The 22949-nt window shown below is 42.6% G+C and overlaps 1 protein-coding gene across 10 annotated transcripts in view; it reads right to left on the bottom strand.

The window, feature by feature from the left end:
• The window catches only part of RPTOR (regulatory associated protein of MTOR complex 1), a 257671-nt gene that overhangs the window by 67793 nt on the left and 166929 nt on the right, over positions 1-22949 (bottom strand). For all 10 annotated transcript variants that reach the window (XM_067547239.1, XM_067547232.1, XM_067547233.1 and 7 more), the window contains 8 exons: positions 22541-22616; positions 16730-16831; positions 13268-13351; positions 11199-11309; positions 6287-6361; positions 4930-4995; positions 4044-4235; positions 2615-2755 (listed from right to left, as the gene is read on the bottom strand). In XM_067547239.1, the coding sequence (XP_067403340.1) occupies positions 2615-2755; positions 4044-4235; positions 4930-4995; positions 6287-6361; positions 11199-11309; positions 13268-13351; positions 16730-16831; positions 22541-22616 (847 nt within the window). The remainder of the gene's footprint in view (positions 1-2614; positions 2756-4043; positions 4236-4929; positions 4996-6286; positions 6362-11198; positions 11310-13267; positions 13352-16729; positions 16832-22540; positions 22617-22949) is intronic.

The following is a 22949-nucleotide window of genomic DNA, read 5'->3' as shown; positions in this document are numbered from 1 at the left end:
CCAGACAGACAGACAGACAGGCTGCAGAGCTGTGGTCTGCTGCTAACACCGGTTTAATGGCCTAAATCTCCAAAAGAGAAACCTACGTATTCCAGTTACACCAATAAATAAACTGAAGCATAAGGCCTCAGATTTAACCTCTCATTGCTGGCTCAACATCAGTCCCTGTCGTGGTACTAATGTTCCAGTTAGATAAACAGGAAGTTTGACTATGTCTGGAACGATTGAGCAGCTGCTGGCAAGTGAATCCTGCCAGGAACAATTTGGCCGTGTCTGGCAGGTGGGTTCTGACCGGAACAATCCAGGTGCTCTGCAGGCAGTTAATGTGCTTTTGTTGGAGGGTCAGAACACGTGAACTTCAAGAGACTAAGGAAGTACTGCTTAATCAGTGTGTATTATTCCTCCTTGTGGTTTCCAAAAGCAACAAGGTCTCTCTACTGAATGGAGCTGTCAGGCTCTTTCCACTGCACTCAGCCCCTCCCCTCTTTCTCCCATAGGGCTGCCATGCACTTCATGCTTCCAGTAACAAATTAATATTTAATTTAAAACCAAAAGTCCTGTAATGTAAAACTTTGCTATCAAAACAGTAACAAACAAGAGAGCATCACAGGGACAGAATGCAGCTCTTGTTTCTAGAGGAAGTAACAAAATCAGACAGAAATCTCAGGAGTCAGGATTCTGGATAAAGACACCAAGTGCACACTCTTCTTTCCCTGCCCCCATTCCTGCACTGATTTCAAACTCAAAGAACCAGCTTATAAACAAGTCCACTAACCTCTGACAGATTATTCCTGTTTCAGACATTGATTTAAGGGAAGGGGTGGGTGAACTGGCCTCATTGGTGCATTGGTAAACAGCAAATATATCGTGGTCTGTACTATCCTGTTTTAATATCTGGTCTGTTTTTCATTTGGTCATTATGTTATACAATGTGTTTTATGTACCATGTACTTTTCTGTTTCACGGGGATTCCTCATGTTGTACAGCAAATGAAATGCCTATTAATATCCATTCTTGAGACTCCTCAGAGCAGCAGCATGGGAAATGGAATTTCCTGACGTTCAGGGCAGATGGCAAATGACATTAGTGCTTCTCTGTGACAGCCCTGGAGCGATTCCAGAGGCTTATGCCCACAATCTAGCGAGCTGGTAATGACCAGCACACCTGTGGCTATCAATGTTCCAAACCATCCCCTCTCTGCCAGTTTAACTTTGTTTTCTTCCGAATATGGAAAGCAGCACACTGCTGTTCTTCATGCTGGCAGCACAAAGCATAGAGGAGACTGACATTTACATAAACCTCGCAGGAAATGAACACAGAAAACAATCGAGACAAAAGGAGTTGGCATTCCAAAATCCATGGTGTACAGCGTCCGTACTGCAAGCAGAACCACACAAATAGCTACAACACACTAGAACCATTTGCAGGAAGCCACTGGGCACTGACCCTTTTAGAGTTTGTTTCTTAACATTACAAGCAGGGATAGGAAGGAGAAATAGATAGTCAGCAAAAGACTGAACTGTCCATTGTTTAAAGGAATTTTTAATTAAGAGATTTGGAGAAATCGATGCTTCTCCATTGGGACAGTGACATCCATTTGCAGATGAAGCAGCCTTTGCTGCCAGAGCCTCACATATGCTAAAGGAAACTCTTCTGAGTAGTTTCTTTGAGGGCAGGAGATTAAAACAAGGGAAAACCAATGAGAAGAAGTCATCCGGGACCAAGAGAGGGAGTACACTGTGTCATCAATTTCACAGTGTAAAGATTCCATTACAAATGAGAGAGGCGAGTCCAACTGACCCAGGCAATTTTGCTCCTGCTCCATTAACACTGGTCAATTACAATACTGACCCCTAGAGTGTCTAAAGAAGGTGGCAGTGGCACAATTTTTATCCTCTCACATTCCAACTCCACAAACTTCACTCTCCATTTAAAAGTTACTCTGTGATAAGCTGATGGGAAAATGATGGATGCTTTTAAATAGCAAGTATGTTTTACTGTTGGTGGAACAACTTGCCCATTTGTTGGGCTTCCCCTTCCTGATCCTAAAACCCATGGGGAACCCTATGCTTCCTCACTTAAAAGGGCAACTACAGAAAAACTACTCTGGAAAGCTATTCTACTGCTTTGAGTGTGCAACTGTAGTAGGCAACATGCTAAACAGATTTCTCGGGGCCAATAGCAGAGCTGGAAATTAGGCATTTTAGCGCCCAGGATGAGGAAGCATATTTGCTCCCCCTACCATTTTTTTTCCATAGTTTTTTCTCCCCATTTTTCCGCCCCCATGGCTTTGCGCCTTTGGGCGGCTACCCTGCTTGCTCTGCCCTGGCTAATGCCCTGGCCAGTCGCCATAACTTTACGATGCTCTTTTCACTGGGGATAGCCATGTTTGTGTGTTGCTCCAGGGCAGGGAGTAGGCACTACACCAGCTGCCAAGGGATAGCTAGCTTGAACAGATGCTTCCAGATGAATCAAAGCCATGAATTCCTAGGAAGAAACCCACTGTCCAAAGAGTCTGCTTCCCCAGTAATACACACAATTAACTCTTATTAGGATTACTGTGGAAGTCACCAGCATTAACCCTCCTCACTCCCTTGTGCCCCTCCTGCTGTACCTTTCTAACCACGGGGCTGCCGTCATTGATGAGCTGTGCCAGCATCATGGCCACGTTGTGATCAATGGTGGTGGAATGATCGGTCCGCTCAGCGGAGTTGCCCACAAATGTGCCGAGTGCAAAGACTGCAGCACAGCGAACCTGTGGGAAAGTGAAAAAAAAAAAAAAAAGAAAGAAAAAAAATCAGGTTTCCTACCTAGTCTTGCCCTTGAACTTCCCAGCGTGATCTCTTATTCTGCCAGCTCAGATCTCTCCAAAGCCAGGCTACTGTGTTGGGTAAATGGCAGCGGCTGGATAGAACCCAAAAAAAGGAAAGACAGAAACGGATATAGGGGCTGTGCCAAGTTTTAGCTTGGTGCAGCTCTAAATACTCGTGTGTGCAGAAGCGTATATTATTCCCCGGAATGTCAGGTGGCTTTCCCTTTGGTGATTTTTCAATGGGCACTCTCAAGAGACTTCTGCTTAACAGCATAAAGGGGAACGAGGAATTATCATTGAGGGGTCTAGGTCCCCTTTGCACCAGGGATCTCTAAAGCCTCCAACTATTTGATATGGGCTCATGGAAAGGGAGCAGATGATTTAAAAAGGAAGACAGGTCAGCCACAGCATACACAGGCCATGGGTTTGGAATCTAGCGTGGCCCTTCACCCCCAGGCTTGGCAGAGATTGGGAATGGTGTGGAGGCAGCATAATCAGCCTCTGGAGCGTGTGTCTCATAACTCAGCAATGATCTGACTTGGTTGATTGACAAGAGAAGTGAATGGCCTTGAGGACACTCCACCTGATCCTTTGCAAGACAGTTATCTGCCAGTTGGGGAAAGAAAAGGAGGCAGTGGATGCCCAGAATGGGAAGTGTTAAATCATTGAAAGAAGAGAATCTAAACTTTAATCACTGCAAATTGATATTGCCCTTTATCTCCAAGCTTACTTCTCCTAGTTGTAATATAATTTCACTGGGGTCTCATAGGTCTTTCAATCACAGCGTGGCTTGGCCCAAGAAGAGTGTTCTCATAAAGGTGAAACATGCATTCTATTAAAATTGCATTTTTTCATCTATCTGGCTGAGAACAGTTTTCATATTTAGACAAACTGGATCAGAGAACTTGCTGAAATATACCGTGAGTTATGGTAACACAGTTTAAAGGGCTTCTAACACAGGAGCAAGCAAACAAACATGGAGCTTCTTTAAACCCTGGATTCAAAGTCATCACACTGAACACCCTCCTTCCTGAAATATATAATCCTTTGCATTTATTCTGCTTTTCCTGACTCAGATCTTGCATGGCTTAAGCACCTTTCCTGCAGAAATAATAGAAAGCTACGTTTTTTAACCAGACACCTATCAACTCATGAGATTTCTTGACGATACTGATTTTTAATGTGTTTTGTAGCCCTCTCTCAAAAAGGCTATATAAACTTAAAATATTACCTCTGGGATTGGATCTGAGAGGAGACTGTAGAGCTTCTCATGGGCACTGTCTCTCACACCACACCACCTTGCTGAGTCAAAATTCTGCCAGATACGTCCTAAACAAATAGCCACCCACTGGCGCAGTAGAGGGTGTGGATCATTTAACTGCTCCAGGCAGATGGCAATCAAGTTTCCTTGAAGGCAGGCTTCCTAAAATATAGTTCAGTGCAATTCATTTAGACAGGCAGCTTCCTCTCTCACCATTAAAAAACAAAATTGTTTTGAGAGAGGGGATAGACATGCAGTGTAGAGAAAAGAATGATTGTGTGGCTAGATACTGGTTTTGTTGCAAAATTTTATTGGAGATGCTTTGCACAAGAGCTCTATGAGGAGTCCGAGGAGGTCAGCTCTGTGCTCTGATAGCCAGCCACGCAATTGTCAATGTCAGAAATGCTCCCTGAATGCAGTAAACTTGTTTTTTCCCTCATTGGCAATACTCCTTGCATCTGTCAGGGCTCCATGATTTATGGCTCATACCGTTTTCCTGGCTTTAAACCCCTTCCCAAGACCCGCATCACAGCCATCGTGCTTCCAGGATTCCCGTAACAGTATGTCAGTGTATTGCCTGCAGGGGATGCTGTTCTGCGACATGTTTCCTTAACCTCTATATTCAGGTGCTGTGCACAAACTGCCTCTGTGGCACTTTCAGGCAATTTTATTTTTTAAATTAAAAAAAAAAAAAAAAAAAAAAAACCCCAAAAACCAGAAAGCCTCCCTCCCACTGCAACTTTCCAGTTCTGTGGTATGCTCCGACACACGGCAGACAACTCACATCAACGCCCAGTCACAGGACAGAGAAGGGCTAAGGAGAAGCAATGTAAGGTTCAATGACCCTGGAACTCACCTGCCCTGTATTGTAGCTGTTGACAATCACAGCCAGAATGAAAGCAGTCATGGTCCTGTGTTCAGCCTTAAAAACAAAACAATCCAAAACGAATTGTTATCTTTAAACAGGACAGAGAACAACTGTATGCTGCGCTGTTTGAAAGGAGAGAGACCACCCTGGCTCTCTTGGCTTGCTTGATGTGAAATCCCTGAAACCGTGACCATTTGAGAATCCACAAACTTTTGGTTGGGTTCTGGCGTTACTTAATGCCAAGTGGTTGGAACGGGCCACAAAGCTCACCCCCCTCTTCACGCTTGGAATGGGAAGCATGGATCACCTGCTTGGCTGTGGCTGAGCTGCAGTGTGCATCTGAGGCCTATTAATCTACTGAGAGGTTGTGATTTTAATCATGCTTCTAACAGGAAACAGCCTGACATCACGTAGAAAGGAGGGCAGCCGGGGACCCAAGGCTTTCTGGAAGATTTTCACAATTTAAAGAAGAAAAATGTAGTTGCATATTCCTGGTTTTCTGTTTTTAACATACTGTACTGAAAAACCCAACACAAGGCAAAGGAAGAATTCTAGAAATGCCCTGCTGTCCCACCTGTCTAGCTGCAGCTCTGAAATGCCTGACTTGGTTATGTCATCAGGCGGGCAACACGGCCGCTTCATGTTTCTTTCTTTCTTTTTTTTAAACAGTGAAATAAAAACACCATTTAAAAGAAATAATTTGCAACAATCCCGTCATATTTTACATTGGGCTGAGTGACAGAATAGTTGCAGAACTATTCTGTCTTCCACTTCATTTTTCATTTACAGTCAGGGTTTAAAAGGCATTAGTGCAGAAAAGACCAGTGCCCTGTTTAGTTCATGTTTGTGACAGCTGTGTGCTTTTATCATTAGTGAAACTGCAGGGGGAATAGTCCCTAACATACACTGCTTCTGGAAGGGCTATAGGGATATCTGTTGTAGGATGACACAAAACAGCATTCCATCAGAGGTAGTTACAGAAGCTATTATGAAATTAGACAGGACTTCAGTCCATTTATCAGGGCACCTGTGGCTCCCATTTCAGAGCAGATGAAATGAGTCTCAAGAAAAGTAAAATAATCTGTGTCTAAATCCTTGTAATGAATTGGCTTTGCAAACTTGTCTGGTCTGTAAGTGTTTTTGATAGGGCCCTTTATTATCAATTTCCCCTGTGGCCAACTCTGCAGCCCATCAGTGCCATTCGTCAACAAGGCAGTGGGTGTCACCAGGAAGTGACATGATGCTATTCCCACCAGTAGCACCAACCACATCATAACAGCAGCATAAAAGCCAAGACGATCTAAGCAAGTTTTCAATAAGTCTGAAAAAGACGATTTGTCCTTACTGGCATGTATGGATCTGCCAAGACGGAAAGGAAATATTTGTGACCGTTGTCCTTCACAAGGTCGGCTTGGCATGACTGAAAAACGAGACAGGGAGAGGGAAAAACAATGAGTACAATAATCTGGAGAGAACTTCTTTTTGCCTCCAATGATTTATGAATATTTCATGTCTTAAGCATCCTTCTCAATCCCGATTTTCATTTGAGAAACGGAAATAAGAGCCAATCCCCCTGACAGGACGGCAGCCAAACACTCTTTGGTCTGAAGAGGTGACCAGGGGGCCTTGTGTTATTTAAAGCAAGTGGCTCCACTGCACCTTGGCATTTGAAAGGAACACAAACTGCAAAGATGCCCTCTAGTTCTTCCAAGCACCCTAGAGAGAAACAGCCTTTGACCCCTCTCTGGGCCACGACATGCTTTCACCACAGTTGTTATGAGCCTCGAAAGGGAAAAGAGGAGGAATTCGATTAATCGGATTTCTGACATTTGCAAAACTAAACCAAATAAAATTACATATTACAAAAGCTTCTTATCTAATTCTCCACCTGGTTTGCTGATGGCTGCTATCCCAGTCCCATTGCCTGAGAAGAACAAGAGATGAATTTCTCTCTGCAGATGAGATGTTTTGATAACTGCTACGCATCACCCCCTATACATAAAGCAAAAATATTTATCTGCATGGTTAGTCTAAGTCCTGGACAAATGCCTAGAGTTCCGCAGACATGGAGCAGCTGCCAGTACTTCCATCTCAAAGCACATCATCTTCACAAACTACCTCAGTCTGGTTTTAGTGTTCTGGACTGGCAAGCATATCACATGCAGATGCCGTGCACGCTCTCTCCACACTATCTCTTAAAGTTCCTGCTCAGTACCATGCACGTTTCCTCTAGAGGGGCCTGTATCAATGAGTTTCCATTCTGATTGAGAGATTATCTCTGAGGGGTGGGGACTGTTCATTCTTCCTGGCCTATTCAATCCTTGACCTAGGGCTGGAACACAGTTTGGTAACACGATTTACTCTCATCTACACAGGCAAGACCAAACTATGTTACAGTCTGGACGGGACACTAGCCTGTTGTAATGTGATCTCTGGACATGCGACAAAAAATGCTTGGTAGATGAACCCCACCATCATTCTAACCAGCACAATATGCAGAAATCAGGGCTCTCAGGAACAGTATTACAGGAGAAGGAGAAGGCAGCCTGGATTCAAACGCTGATAATCATCAGCAGGGCTCCAGATATGACATATTAAGGTCAAAGTACAAGAATACATAGCACTAAAGTGACATTTTTGGGTGGAAAACCTGACTTTGCTTTCAACCCTCCTTGTGGCTGCAATTCTGCTGTATGTTTCATTCCAGAGACAGCGTCATGTATATTTAATCAGGAATGGAAGACTATAGAGGAAACTAATTGTTGAAAGGAGGGGGCTGGAAAGACAAAGATGCAAGAGAATATTTCATTACTAAAGCAGCAAAAGATGCAGTTTGCAGCAGACTAAAGAGGACAGGGAATGAATCGACGTCAGGTTGCAGTTACAATATGGTTTGCCTGCATTGTGCTGGTAACACTGTACAAAAGAAGAGCTGGTTTCCTTCTTCCCAACATTTTTAACTTTCTTCATATTGTTGCCCCTTAGAAAAACAAAGTCCCCTCAAACCAGCGTGCAGGCAAACTGATGCCAGCTAAGAAAAGACTGCCCGCCTTTCACTGTATCCCAACATGCTGCCAGCACCATCCAACCATCTGAGCCAGAGGGAGGAAAACAGATCATGTAACTCCAGGACAGTTTTAAACATACACTTTGCTAATATGTTTTCTATGCAGTGCCTGAGAACAATATTAATATTCAGTGTCAATAACATCTCCCCCCCTTAGCATCTTGTATTCATGAATAATAATGACACATGAACAAAACATGCTGTAGGGTAGATGGGAAAATTTAACACTTGCATAAAATCAAAAGATTTCCAATGTGGGGGAAGGACTAGGGCACAGAAAATGTGTAGCTGTGTAAAAATATCCTTAGAGAATAATTATCTGGAACATCTGTATTGACCACAAGATGCCACTGTTCCTCACAAAACTTGCTAGCAAAGAACATTTAGCTGGCAGTTGAATATGCCATTTAAAGGGTCAAAGCCCATCCCTTTGACAAGACTCACACTTTAATTCTCCACTGTCTTTAAACTCTTAGAAACTTCAAGTTCTTTCTTTTTCTAATGTTGTCTTTTCCTATTTCTTGGGTATTGAATTTTTGCTGCATTGTTTTAAGTAGAGATTAAATTAACACAATCATAACTGCTACTTCCCTGTTTTCTACAGAGGTAGTGGTTATACCATCTATGATACCCTCAGTTATACTTCGCTGGGTGCCCTTGACAGCCTGGAATTTCCATCAGAGGAGCTTTTTTTCATGCTTAATTTTCTCACTGACTAGGATGGGGTTTTTAAGTGAGATATTTAAGTTCATTCAAAGTTGAGAAACTGATTGGGAGTTGAAAAAGAAGAAAAGCTTGTTTTCCTCTAGCAATCTATGAATAAAAACTAGAGGTGAGAGGATGAGATCTACTAGTTCTAAAATCATGAAGGACATGATGACCAGGAACAATCAGTTCAATACACTCACTACAGATAGTTAACTAACTTCTTTTGTTTAATAAATTATTTTTAAATGCAAAACATTTTTGATAACCTTTGTCTTCCTTATGTACTCAGCACACTTACAGTAGTTGTATTTAACTAATAAAAACAATTTTAAAATGCTGTTTTAGTGCATTTTAACTGAATTCCAAGTTCCAGCCAAATACAGCTTGACACAAATCACGAGTAAAAAATGAATCACCTAATAAATAAGAAATGCAATATTCACCATTTTCTATCATAAAGAATGTAAAAATGTATGTTAAGTTTATAATTGCTTAAATAAATATGTACAGCTATAGTATATTCACCTAGTTAGCAAAAGAGGTGCCATATTTAGGCCACATTTTAGTGTAAATCAACATGTTTTAAGAATTTCCAACTAATGAGAATCAACCTTTCTTTAAGAAAATAACTCAAAAGTACAAATGAAAAACAAGATTAAAATTGATGATTTAAATCAAAGTTTACTGCTTTCTGATTTAAATCATGATTGAAATTGGTGATTTAAAATCACTGATTTAAATCAATCCACCTAGGAGGAAGCGTCTCTGGGAAAGTGTTTGAAAATAGGAGCCCATGGCTTTTGCCTGGATGATTGATGAAACACCTGCACTTGTAAGAAAACAGTTCCAGTTAGAAACGTGGCCAATATGAGAATATTCTTGTGGTCTGCCCCCTCACACATGCATATTCCTGCTGTACTCTAGCACTGTAGCAGTAGTGATTCAGTGCTGTCTAATAATTGGATCTATCCTTCAGTCAACATGATGGAAAACAGCCTTTCATGACTGCCTTCAGCATCTGAGAATACTTTCACTTACATTCACAGGGCATACTCTTGCAGTTGTCATTTCCCTCATAACTCTTATAAATAGCTCTCTCTGAAAGCAAAACATTCACACAGGAGAGTGTTCCTCACAGCCGAAATACTACACTACACATTGTTGTATCCATCGAGTACCCCTTTGTCCCTTTCACTTCTGGATCCTGCAGATATCTTGTGCTTTATATTTTTCAAATTTTATCCTTGGAGAGATGAGGGTGGAAAAGCGGGGGTGGGAAGGAGAGAAATGTACTATAAAGTTACAGGGATTTTAATGTATATTGCAGGCATAATCATTATATAGTCTTTCAATCATCTTAACAAGCCAAAGATGTCTCATCAAGCACATTTGGGCAAGTCTCTGCCCAGTCCGGGCTGGAAGGATGATTCTAGGCTTATTTTTAAAACAGTTCATGAAATATGAGTATTTCTTCTGATAAACAAGACAATCCCTTCACTGGCATGTTTGTTTCCATTGTGGCGCGTGCTAATTAAGTGGATTCTACAATATCCCTACTATGTATTGTACGGGTTTCAGGGGCTGAAACTTCAGCCATGGAGGAGCATGCATCAAAACTGAGCTTTTCAAGATGAGCTTTCAGATTAATCATTTTCATTTTCTTTGCCATTTGAAAGCCTCTTAAGATGTTAGCTAAAACATATTTATAAAACTAAACATGACAATGCTGGATCAAGAGAGGAGAAAGAATTCCAGCAAATCCAATATCATTCCTTAGGCTACAAACAAGAGAAAAGATCATGAAAACACACAACCAACATTAAAAAAGGAAGGCTCCAACTTTAAAAAGCAGCTGGTGCAATTTTATGTCAGCTAATAACTCCATCTGCAATTAACTGTAGGTGTCAAACCAGAAAACTATATGTATCACTGCGTATTTGCAGCTGCCATTAACTAATTGTTCAAATATTTATATTAAAAAAAAAGGTGTCTTCATTAAGGCCATATTCAAAAATCATGACCCCAGTTTAAAGCCTTGTCCTGAAGACTGACAGAAAGGTGCCAGAATGTGTTTTGAGATGGAGAGAAGTCCAGAATCACAGGCCCTGGTGAAAGCAGCCCAGTCTCCTGTCCTTTCTGAACTGGTCAGCACTTTCAAGCCCACCAACTTCATCTGTCATTGCACCTCAGAGGACAAAGTCCAGTGAATGGGCAGGTAGCCCAATGAGCCCTTTCAAATCAGGCTTGTTACTGCATCAATGGGGATTTCACATTCAGAAATTCCCAGCCGCTCTAATGCACTAGTGACTTTGCAGGTGGGAACTCCGACTAAATAAATACATTGGTTTTAAATCCAGCCTCCTGCATTTCACTGTCGATTGTACTGTCTGCCTCTAGCTTTAAAGCAATTGGCTAAGGAAGACAACAGTAAAGGACGTTACTGGAAACCGATAAAGAACAGTAATGGTTCAAGATTACTCACACTGTCCACCGCAAGAATTTTGGCCCAGATGAAGACAAGAAGCGGCCTCAGTTCTCGAGCTGAACTCTGAAGCAGCTTGAGCACATAAGGGAAAATGCCAACAGACAGAGCCTGGGGAGAAAGGTAGAACAGCAAATTAGCATAAGCCTCCGAGACCATTGCAGGAGGAGAGCTGGACAGGTATCAGAATTGTATGCTTTACACAGATCCAACATATTTATGGCACATATGAGAAACCTAATAGGAATAATATCAAGCATTTATAGTAAAAAGGGGACTCCTGTGTAGTTATTTATCTCTGATTTAATTCCTGGATGTCCCCAGATATTTCCAAACTCATCTGGCCCACTGAGACCAAGAGTTAATTTAGCACCAGCTTTTATTTGTTACATCCTGCGATTCTTCATGCCTCATGACGTGCCATTCTCCTCCCTCAGATGGGGCTATCTGCGCCCACAAGTAAACAGATTGCAAAAACTCATTAATTACAATCCTTCCACTGGAAATGATACGAGCTCTCCACACTCACAGAGGTCTGTAAATAAGCTACTAATAGCATGCAGAAGGACACACAGCTAGTTCAACTGTTTAGCATTTCACTATTACCGAGTGGGTATTGTAGATAGTCTATACCAGTGCACTGCAAAATAAACATGAGAGGAGGAATTCTGTCCCCCTACTCCAGCACCTATGCGCTACACCAGTGATGTATAAGGGCTGTAATCAGCCCACAGGGGGCTAGGCAGAAGTCCAGCTGCCATATGCCAAGCAAGGTATGAAGCTAATGAAGGAGGCTGCAGGGATGTAGCGCACACTGCTATGGCGAGGCTGGTTTACAGTGTAGGCCATAAGCAACACAAGGGAGGCTATTGTAATTTCAAGTCAGCCCCATGAATTGCTCATGTTTTGGCCCTCACAGCAGCTTGCAATCCAGAAGGTTCAAAGCTACCTTTGACCCCCTCTCTCCTAGGTCTATGCCTTCTGTGCTATGCTTCCAGGGGGTGCAGAATCTAATCTGATCTAAGTGGTGTGGGAGCAGGCCTGGGAGGGAGAGGAAAGAGAAAAATCTGTGAAAGGTCCCGTCACAGGACTTGTTCATTCCCTGCTGTCAGAGACTCACCAGCAGCCTCTGTTAACAGAAGGCACCTGGAATCATTTACATTTGTATTTCAAGTGATACTCCTGTTCCTTATGCATTTGTTACCCACATTATGCTAGGCACTTTCCAAATGCAGAAGGCGGCTGTCCCTGCTCTGGACAGCTCACACAATCTAAAAAGAGCAAAGGAATGAAGGACAAGGCAAAAAGTATACAGCATACAAGTCAAGGGACCAAGGGGATGATAAACAGGGAACTAGCCAGTTATCTAATTTAGTTTATGACAGTTTATAAACCATCCCAGATGTTCTAGCCATTTTTAGCTCTTATTTTGTTAATTCAAATATTTTTATATATTGAAAAAATTAATTAACTACCCACAAACTGCTCCTAGCCCAGCTATCGCTAGTTCACACCAAGCCCAGCTGTTTGACCTTTTCCCTCAATCCAAGCCGCCTTCCTCTCAGGTGCATCTGCCCCATGTTTGAAGGACAGGTGAAACAAGTACGTTTGATCCCATAACTTGCTGGCGGTGAACTTATTTCTTAGCAAAAGGATGCTCCTGACTGTTACTTGCGTTCAGGGACCTCATTTCATCTGGGTAATTAGTTTCCTATGTCTCACATGCACATTAGATGCTGTCTGTGTCGCCACATGTACTTTCTTTTATGCAGCAGCCATCACTATTCATAATCTCAGCTGGAAGAGAAGGAGCAAAGCATGGACAATGTGGAGTAAAGCTGATGGGTACTAAATATAAAGGACTCTCAGCAGTTTCCAAATCTTGCTTAAGCTCTGGCAACCTGATTTATGTTGACCTCACGGCCATTTGACTGCTGTCAGATACTGGTCATTGCTCCAAACTCAGGGGATATTTTCCACATCCTGCATTCATAAATCATCATTCACAGACATTGTCTATCCTGAAAAAACCCCTCCCTTTCAAAGGGCCAATGCAACATTACACACACCAAGCTAACTGCCCAGGGACCCAGGTCCAAAAATCTTCCCAACAAGTCAAGAGCTCGCAACCGATGCACCTGGCTCAGCAGCACCTGCAGAGAGGGGAAAATCAGCATTAGCGCCATGAACAGAAAGCCTTGTAACAGCTGGGCAAGCATAACAAGGCCTCACAGGGGCCCCCCACTCACACATCAGCCTTGTCTAAGGCTTAAGTTTCAAACTGCTGAATAACGTTGAAAAGCAAGAGGGCCGACTGGCTGGAGGCAAGATTTTGGAATGCAATGCTTAATCCTGTTTAAAACGAGTAACATCCCCCAGTATGGATCATGGCAGAAGCTCCCTGATTTGGCTCCACAATTTGACTCCTCCCCCCACATTAGTTGGTAGTCTTCCACTTTGAAAATTAAACACTCTCTGAATGTTTAACCCTGAGCAGTAATGAATAGTGCCTAGGTCATGCCTCATACAACAGCCCACTAGACGCTGAGGTTCATGTGGAGAGCCAGAGGGAAAGGATGGTATTTATGTGAGGGTAGAGCGAGCATACTGACCTTTTATCTCTCAATAATGCTCAAATCCCAATATAGGTCAAATGAGAACGGGTTTTGGACATCCCACCCTAGCTGGCATCTGTCTCTACCATAAATCTGCTACATAATTTGGCACAATTAGCAGTGTGCTCAGAAGACACGGGGCACTAGAACAACAGGGAGAGCTGTTTGAGACAGTAGCAGAGATTAGAGGGGGGTGAGGCAGGACAGGACTGAAGTAAGAGAGAGTAGTAGTGCAGGTTAGGTGTAAGGGGCAATGGCAGAGAAGGCGGAAAGCAGGCATGTTCTGCACATTATTCCCTTTCATAAGAATGAAATAAATCCACAAATTCTGTCAAAGACAGGAAAAAATCAGATGCAATTTTAAAAGGGTTTTTAAATGAGCGTGCAAATGCACCTTACTGCTGCCAATATCACAGAGGCATGTATAAAATAAAATATCTTTAAGATTGAATTAAAGTTGCAATTCATTATCTGAGAAATGTAGCTGGGTCTCTTTTATGCACATACACTTTCCTAAAGCAAAGCTGCACAATGACCTAAAGACAAAAGCGATATGGACACAAGAGCCATGTGACAATAATGGTATGAGCTTAAAAGAAACCAGAAGATAGATAGATAGATATTGCTAGAAGGACTAGATTTTCAGACAAACTGCACAGGAGTTCTCTCTCTATTGCCAAAAAGGATTCAACATTCTTTCTAAACAGAAGAGGGGGACTGCAGGGGCATTTGGAGGTACAGCTTACAAATCCATTAGGTTTTGTTAGCTCAGAAAACTACACCGAACTCCCATATGGCTGTCCAGCAAGAGGCCCCTGCTCAAGGTTAGAAGCAAGCAGCATTTTCAAATCTAGATCAACAAGTAGATAAGGAGGGAAGTGGATCTGAAAAAGACAAGGAAGCCTGAGTATGCAAGTTACAGAGCTGCCAAGGCATGGGAGGATAATATATGGATAATGGGGCTCCAGGCTTTAGCATTAAATCTCCCAGGTAATGCAGGATAGAAGAAATCAGGTCCATGCAGCAGCAGCAGCAGCTACCATTATTGTGGGGCAGCACTGAATGAAACAAAAACTCCCTCTGCATCTCCTGTTTACCTCCATGGAGCAAGTGTTAATCCTGTCCATCTGCACTCACCCAGCCTGGAAAAGAAGTGTCTCAGCAAGGATTAAGAATCCACTACTCAGGCTTGTTTCAGGCTCTCAGACTGAATGAGCTAACTTTTCTCTTTTGTAAAGTTCTCCTCTCGCTTTTCTCTGCACCAGAAATCTGGCTTTGTCAGATCTTCCCCCAGAGAGCAGGAATTCTAAATGAACTGCAATTTTTATAAGTCAATAAAAGACCATTTACAAAAGGACTGCTTTCCTGTCCTCAGCAGAACCAGGTCTCACATGGCTGGCACCAGGCCTGTGGCACTCAAATGTCCCTTTCTCCTGGGATACATTCAAACAAGAGGAGCAGCAATGTACCTCTTTAGGCCACTGGGGTGCAGTTTAGTAGACATAAGATCTATGCAACATGGCATTCAAGAGTGGAATGAAATGTTCCCTACCTGCTCCCAGTCATTCACTGACACATCACAATTCACACAACAATCCCTGTTTATAAAGCAGTGTGTGAGCACATTTACCACTCTCCACACATAGCAGTGCTTTAACATTTACACTGGCCATGTTGTTCTAGCCTAGTCTCACCCTTTTGAGATCATGGAAGCACATTCCTAAACCAGGTGAGATCTCAGTACTGCTGCAAGATTAATTACCAGAAGAGCTTCCTGGCTCCAACTAATTCAGTGGAAGGCAGTGGACTTAATGCCAGAGAAGAAACCTGCCTGCTCCCATTGCAGTGACAGAGATAAACAGCACATCTATTTTTCCAACTGATCTCAGCCTCTGGAGGCTCAGAAAAATTAAGATTTAGTCTCCAAAAGTTTGATGGCACTGTCAGACATGAGGCAAGTTAATGGCAAGTTAGTGGCTGTTGCTTTGTCCATTATGGGGATGGAAAACAGATGTCCTTGGACACTGGAAGACTGGAATCCCATTCCTTGGTGTGGGAGGGGATCTATATTTTGCTACCCAAGGGAAAGATGGCCAGCACTGCCTTGAGAGGATTTGCATTTGGGAGCATATGAGTGTGCATTTAGGGGGGTAGGTGGGCTGCTGGCACATTTTGCCTTCGCTCCTCATGAAACTTGGTTTAAGATGAGACATTAAGGTTCCCCAGGGTTCACTCAAACTATTTTTTTTTCCTTTCTATAAATGAACTCAGACCACGCCGAGCGATGGGAAGGAATGCAGAGCAGCAGCAGTGGCCTTCTGAGCCTCATGCCTGTGTTGCTTCCCAATACTTTTTACAGACTGTACCAGACCCCTCTTTCCCTGCAAGGGGACAGATACAGGAACTATCACTAATGACTTAGATTGCAGCAGCTTCCGCTTTCCAAACGCAGAAGGAAGACAAAGTTCCTGCCTCACTGAGCTGGCAGGTAAAATGGGAAGGGGAGGAAGCAATACCGCAAGTGCACCATTCCGAGAGAAAGCTTTGCTGATTCACAGCTAAATTGGAGAGGGAGCTTGATGCTGCTGAAGGGGCTAATAGACTACAGCAAGAATGTGTGCTTAACTGAAGGTGTAAAGATGGGGAGAGAAGAGGGAAGACAAGTGTGTCTTTATCAGCAAGGGTCTAGCAAACACCATCAGGTCCAGTTAATCCTGAACGAGCCCACAAAATGTATGTACCCAAACACCATCTGGCTGAGAGCACAGCACTCCACCAGCAGGAAACAGACATGCGCGCATGCACGCATGCATGCACGCATGCACACACACACCCCCCCTTGTGGCTGACTGCCCATGAGTCTCAGCAGTGCCAGCTAGCTTAGCTCACTACCTGGCCCTTGCCAAGGCGACTAACCTGCAGAACTATTGGAAGCTGTTCTGGCGGGTTCCGGTTCTCCACCCCCATCGTTAGCCACACCTGGAATGCTGTCAGCTGCTCAGCAAAGAATGGGCTGTGCTGTTGGAACAAGAATATGGAAGTGAGTTTTGCGGTGTCCTCTTTATTCGGGCGTGCACCCGTGTGATGTTTTATCTGACCCAATACCAAGTGAGACTGCAGGCTTTGGCATCAATTAACCCTGTTCCCAACAGCTATTCCTTTCAATTAAGGCACATAACTACTAAAAAGGATTTCTCAAACAGTGATCTCATGCACCCTCACAGAGTACAGGAAATATGCCAGCCTACCCTGATATAAATGTCTGTTTTAAAAAAGGGCAAGGGAGGAGGAGGAATATGGTGGGGAAAAAAAGATATCTTGAGCAAAAAGGTTTTGGGAAAATTTTGTTAACGCATTTTTTTACATGCACAGTAGAGAGAGCAGCAGTTAATTTATCTTCCAGTAGAGACAGTGTATTTAATGCATGTTTCTGCCTTTGTCAAGTCCAAGGTGAAAATAATCCAGCAAGAATGAAAAAAACCATGTGCCACTGGTCTCATACTCCCTGGGCTGCCTTACATCTCCTGTGAAAAATGCTGGTGATTTAAAAATGCCGTTTTGGGGCTGTAGGGAGGGTTTCCCTTACAAAAAAATTCCTTAATTCCCTCACATCCTGGTGGATCTTGGCATAGTTTCCAGGGGCTTCAAATATGTAAACCTAAAGAATCTGAAACAGCTGCTTCTAATAATGAATTCCCTGATTCAGCGGGTAAAATCATAGCAAGGTAGAGAAATAAACCTGCAACTGCCTTGCAGAGTACTACAGGAAGTAATTCAAGAGGAGATGCTATTATGGGGGGAAAGGATGAAACATTGCTCAGCACTCGGAAAACATTTGAGATTACTGTTCCCAGGACCAACTTGCTAAAGGAATCTGGGATTAATCACCTTTGGTGGATAATTTGTGCAGAGCAGGAACATCTAAAAATGCAGGGGAGTTCTCTCTAAATCTGAGCTACTCATACATTGGGTTAAAAGTAATCATGTGAACTAGTTTTCTATCAGAACACAGAAAAAGGGACTGCAGAGTTACAGAGGGCTAATAGAACAACTGCTTTAAGTTATTTTGACAGTTTTTCCACAGGTACACTGTCCTTTTCAAGCGTATGTTAGTGAGAACCGTGATGGCCTCCAGCAGCCTGGACACAAGGGGAAATGGTGTGAAGGATAACCAAAAAAAGAGCAGTGAAAGTGCTAAACACTCTGAGTGGCAGAAAGTGTTTCTGTGGCGGTACTATAAACAGGGTGACCTCCCAGGCATCCCTACATATCAACAACAAAAATGCACAGTATACTCACAAACTAAGATTTGCCATTTTGTGGCATATTAGAATGAGGTTATTGGAGCCTGTTTGGGATTTTATTGGTGTGTCTGTGTACAGAATATAAAGTGAGAGGCAAAGGGACCATACATTTATACTGACTGCTTCCTGAATAAGGTTAGGAGCTGTGCATGGTAAGAGGCAAAGAAGCAAATGAAACAGCTAGTCCTAATTCCCCCTTCATAAATCACCTTTCTACATCATACACCATTTCTAAAGGAGAAAAGATGTGGGAGGCAGTACACCCTACACATGCAGACAACTCCTTTGATCTAAACCTATAATCCTATTGGGTGCTGGGAGTAAACCATCACAAAGTGCAGGCGCATCTCACGACTACTGGAGAATCTCATTCAGATCAGTGCACACTTATTTTTAGTAACTAGAGACCCTGGAAGTGGCATTTCCTCATTGTAAAGTGCTTTCAGATCTTCAGCTACATAGAGTAAGTGCAGGGTGTTATCATTGTGTACTTGATACTGGTGGGTGGGGTAGGCTTAAAGGGCAAGTACGTCTGGGCACTATTGGATCATCAATACTCAATTTCTCTTTGCAGGGGAAATCAGTCATTTGCCTGGGATTTAATTCTAACCCCTTTGGGACAAGGAAGATGTAAAGCTTTGGCACAAAATGCATTGCCATTTAACTCAGATGTGACACTCAGGGGTTAATGACAACATGCCAGTCAGGAAGGCAGGAACTCCTGCTCCAGATTCTCTTGGAAGAGCTATTCCTTATGCATTATGTCATGTAAGGCTTGCAGTACAAACAGGGTGTGAGAAAGGGCCAGCTGTAGGACACAACAGCTTCCAGAACAGAACTCCACCGGGAGAAAGAATCTTCAAAGCACATTCATGTGTGCGTGCAACACACATCCCCAGCATGTTTCTTCCCTGTAAGAATGCGCCTAGGCTAAAGGCTTCTCTCCTGCAGATAACCCTGGGTTTCCAGCTTTGACTAGGGAAGAACAAGGAGAATACTCAGAAATCAGGGACTTGTGGTTTTTATAATATGCTTTTGAAACAAAAAACAGCTTTGAAGAAGAGATTATCAATGACTTTATCCAGGGCTGGACTGGAAACTAAACCCATAGTGGCCAAAAAGGCCAGAGTACAAATGGTAGCTCAGTAATCCTCTGACACTCTAACTAGAGCATTTTACATCGGAGATACTGATTGTTGCTTCTGCCAGCCCAGTTATGAAACAGACTGACTAACCTTAATAAAATGCACCCCCCGCCTCCCCGCTCTGCATTAAACAACAGTTTCTTATAGGATTAGGGTTGGCTGGCAGCAGCTAACCTTGTCTGATATACAATACCTCCTGCTGGGTATAAATCAGAGGTTGAAGGGCAGAATGTTGATTTAGAAAACAAGGGATGGATCAAGGATGTCTTTCCATTTCAATCATTTGTCACAGCTTCACAGTATAAAGCTAAGCCCCTTCCACGCCCTCTCAAAGTAAAAAAATAAGCTTCACCTTCTTTATGTCTGTTTGACAAAGCAATGCCCTCCTTCCTCTTGCAAACCTACACAGTCAGCCTTAACTACATCAGGTTTAAAACATGGCATTGGCTGGAGCTTGGAAGATGACTTGTTTTCACGTCTGAATAGAGTTTGCTGACTTCTTACCTATTCCCTGGTGGATATTTATCTCTTCTCACCCCTGAAACATGTCCACTCTTCGCTGTAAGTCAGCCCAACTGGCCGTCAGTTTTCAGAAGAAGCCCAAAACTGCTAAAGGGGAATATTATGTGCACTAACAGAGCTGTGTCACAGAACTGAAATAGCAGGGGACACTGCAAGCCAGAGTAGGGACAATTACATTTATTTCTATTTTAAAATAAAGAGTATGTATAGAAAAAGAGAAGGGGATTAAAGGGTGTGTGAGCATTTACCAGCTTCACCCTCAAACAAGTCCAAGTATTTGTGTTGCATTCAGACACTTGGATAGAACGTCAGGCAGTAAACCTACTGGGAAAATACAGTTTGATAATATACATGGAATGCAAGTGCATTACTATAAAAACTGGATTTATTCTACTTGTGTGCGGCAGGCGGAAATCCAAAGTATAAGTGTAAACTAAAGGTTATACCCCCATCTGTGGATACTTAGTATCATTCAGACCCATATCCTAGGACACATTAAAACTTCTTGCATGGAGGCTTTAGAGGAAATCACTTATGTTGCAAAGTAGATACCAGTTGTATTTCACTTGCTAGGCTGACTAGTGCTCATTTACAGTAATCTGTTATGGATTTATGCTACACAGATTTTGAGGTTATATTCTGGAGTCTATTCAAACTGGTTATACAGAAAGTCAAACTACCTGCAATAGACTAGGCAAATATTTATCTTCTGATTGTTTGTTTCAACTTTAATGGTCACTTAGTTTGCATGGGAATAGCTTGTTTAAAAACTCACACATTTGCATTTTGTCATTGGAGTTGCACTCTCAGAACCAGCTCAATCTCACAAGGAGTCTAGCAAATGCAGTACTTTATTCTCATAAATCTACACTGGGCTCTCAGCCAGTCACTGTAATGTATCTGGATGCACTGCAGATAAGATCCTGCTATACCTACTGAGAAAGAGAGTTTGCTGTATAACTATATTGCCTTTCTTATAAATTTATATTAAGATTCTAGCCCTAGAAAATGGCAGACAGAGAGCAAGGCTTTTTCTTTCTGTCCACAACACTTTAACTCTCATCCAGGTCTGTTTCTTTTGTCTTGATTACAGCAATCTCTGGGTATGTTTGCACTGCAATAGAACAAGGCCTGGATCAGCTGGCCTGGGCTCTCAGGGCTCAGGCTACAGGGCTATAAAATTGCAGAGTAGATATTTGGGCTTGGGCTGGAGCTCAGGCTCTGAGACCCCACAAATGGGGAGAGTCCCAGAGCCTCGGCTTGAGCCTGAACCTGTGCCTCGGCAGGTCAGAAGCGGGTGTTTTATTGCCGTGCAGACACACCCACCTTCTCTCTGGCCTTTCTGACAGCAACCCCGCTCCCTTTCAGGTCCATTCAAATTCCTGCAGAGATAATCTTCTGTAAATGTTACCAAAGGCACCACTGTCCCACTCTGAGAAGCTTACAGGCAAGAGAGACTGACAATATAAAAGCACACTGGGAATCTCTAACTTATCAGTGTTCCTTGGGATTTGTTTTTAAACATGGCTGACAACAATTTATCACTAATCAAAAATCAAATGTATCAATTCATCATTTAAAATTATGAAACTTGGAGTAGACAGGGAATTTAGGTAGAAGTATTTCAAACAATGGGTCAGATTCATAAAATAGGTTATTGAGAAAGGTCAGTGAAATAGAGGATGAACACGCAAAAACCTCTGGAAAAGGAGGAGATAGGTCAGGTGAGAAAGAAAACTGGGATTAAGATCAAACACAAACATTTGCTGGGAAAGATGGCATTTTCCTTTTTTCAGAGTCTCATGTTCTTGGATTTGAAAACTGCTCTATTTATAGGCACATCAGAAACCAAAATAATCCCATATAGGAAACTCATATTTACTTTCCTCAAGTAACTTTAATGGGATTCATCCTCGAGTCTATCAGAACATTATGACCAACCAGCCTCCTAAACGCATGAGGCATCTGATGAACATCAAGAGAAACCCATCCAATCTAAAGGCATATGGGACACATTTTTTGTTAAAAAATGCAGACTCTTTGCTGCTTGAGATAAGATAAAGGGCAGCATCAAATGCAGTGAATCCCATTAATGAGACCACTCTGTCTAAGTCACCTCCTGTCTTAAAGAAATGGTGTCAAGTACCCCCAGATTTACCGAGTGTGACTTTGTTCCATACTTATTTGACAACACCTCCATTAAGCAATTTTTTTTGCAGGTTTTCACATGGTTATTAAAAATGGTCTAATTGTAAAATCACAGTGGTGTGCTGTATTAATAGAAAGCCCACGTGGCTGAGTTTTCTGAAATGTCAGAAGCCAAACCTAGAATCTAAAGATTTCTGCCAGTAAGGATTTCTTCCTCCCCACTAACTTTTAAAACAATGAAAATTAGCATTGAATAGAAACCCTCATCCCAACTTAATTAGGAAATCTCACTAAGAAAGAATTCTAAGGTGTATATATATGTACATATCACTGCATATGCCCGTATAAGCTGGGTGTCTGAATTCAAGTACATTCACGCATTCAAAAATGTTATATGCTAATGAAAGATTTTAAACTGACCCTAATCTTACTCCTTCAAGTGAGATGATTAGCAGTTTGTGATCTCCCAGGAAATGTAAACCCCTCCCAGTCGTAGTTCCTTGGCTGCAAGAATTCAGGACTTAATGAAAAAGGAGAGTTCATGGGGCTGGAGCATCGACTAATGGCTTAAACTGGACACAGCACATTTCAGTGTCTCAATAACTTACCCGGAATGCAGTTCCTTCCTCTATGATTGTTGGTAATTGGGAAAGGCAAATATCAACTGCAAGGTCCCACGCTTGCCTGGAGAAACAAGTGAGAGACAGGTCATCATGGGATATGAGCATGCAATAACCGGGAGAAGTCTGAACCGCTGATTATGCACAGAGATGCCAAACTGGCTTAGCTAATACGTAACAGCTCTTCAGTTCTAGAAAGGTCAGTTCGAACTCGTGCAAAGTGGTGGCTGCAGTGGTTTTGACAGCAGCCAATGTCCAGAATCACAATGCACCCCACACAATCTCAGTAAGCATACTACCTCTATATAAAGACCAAACCCCCTCTAATTTAGAAGGCAGGAAGACTTTGTTGTTATACTTTTTTGCCCATGTGTTTATATGGCACAATAGGTGTATT

This window comes from Emydura macquarii, unplaced genomic scaffold (genome assembly GCF_026122565.2).
Source record: "Emydura macquarii macquarii isolate MOO-44397 ecotype Brisbane River unplaced genomic scaffold, CSIRO-AGI_Emac_v2 contig_1230, whole genome shotgun sequence".
NCBI classification, from domain to species: Eukaryota; Metazoa; Chordata; order Testudines; family Chelidae; genus Emydura; species Emydura macquarii.
This window is presented reverse-complemented; position numbering and strand designations above follow the sequence as displayed.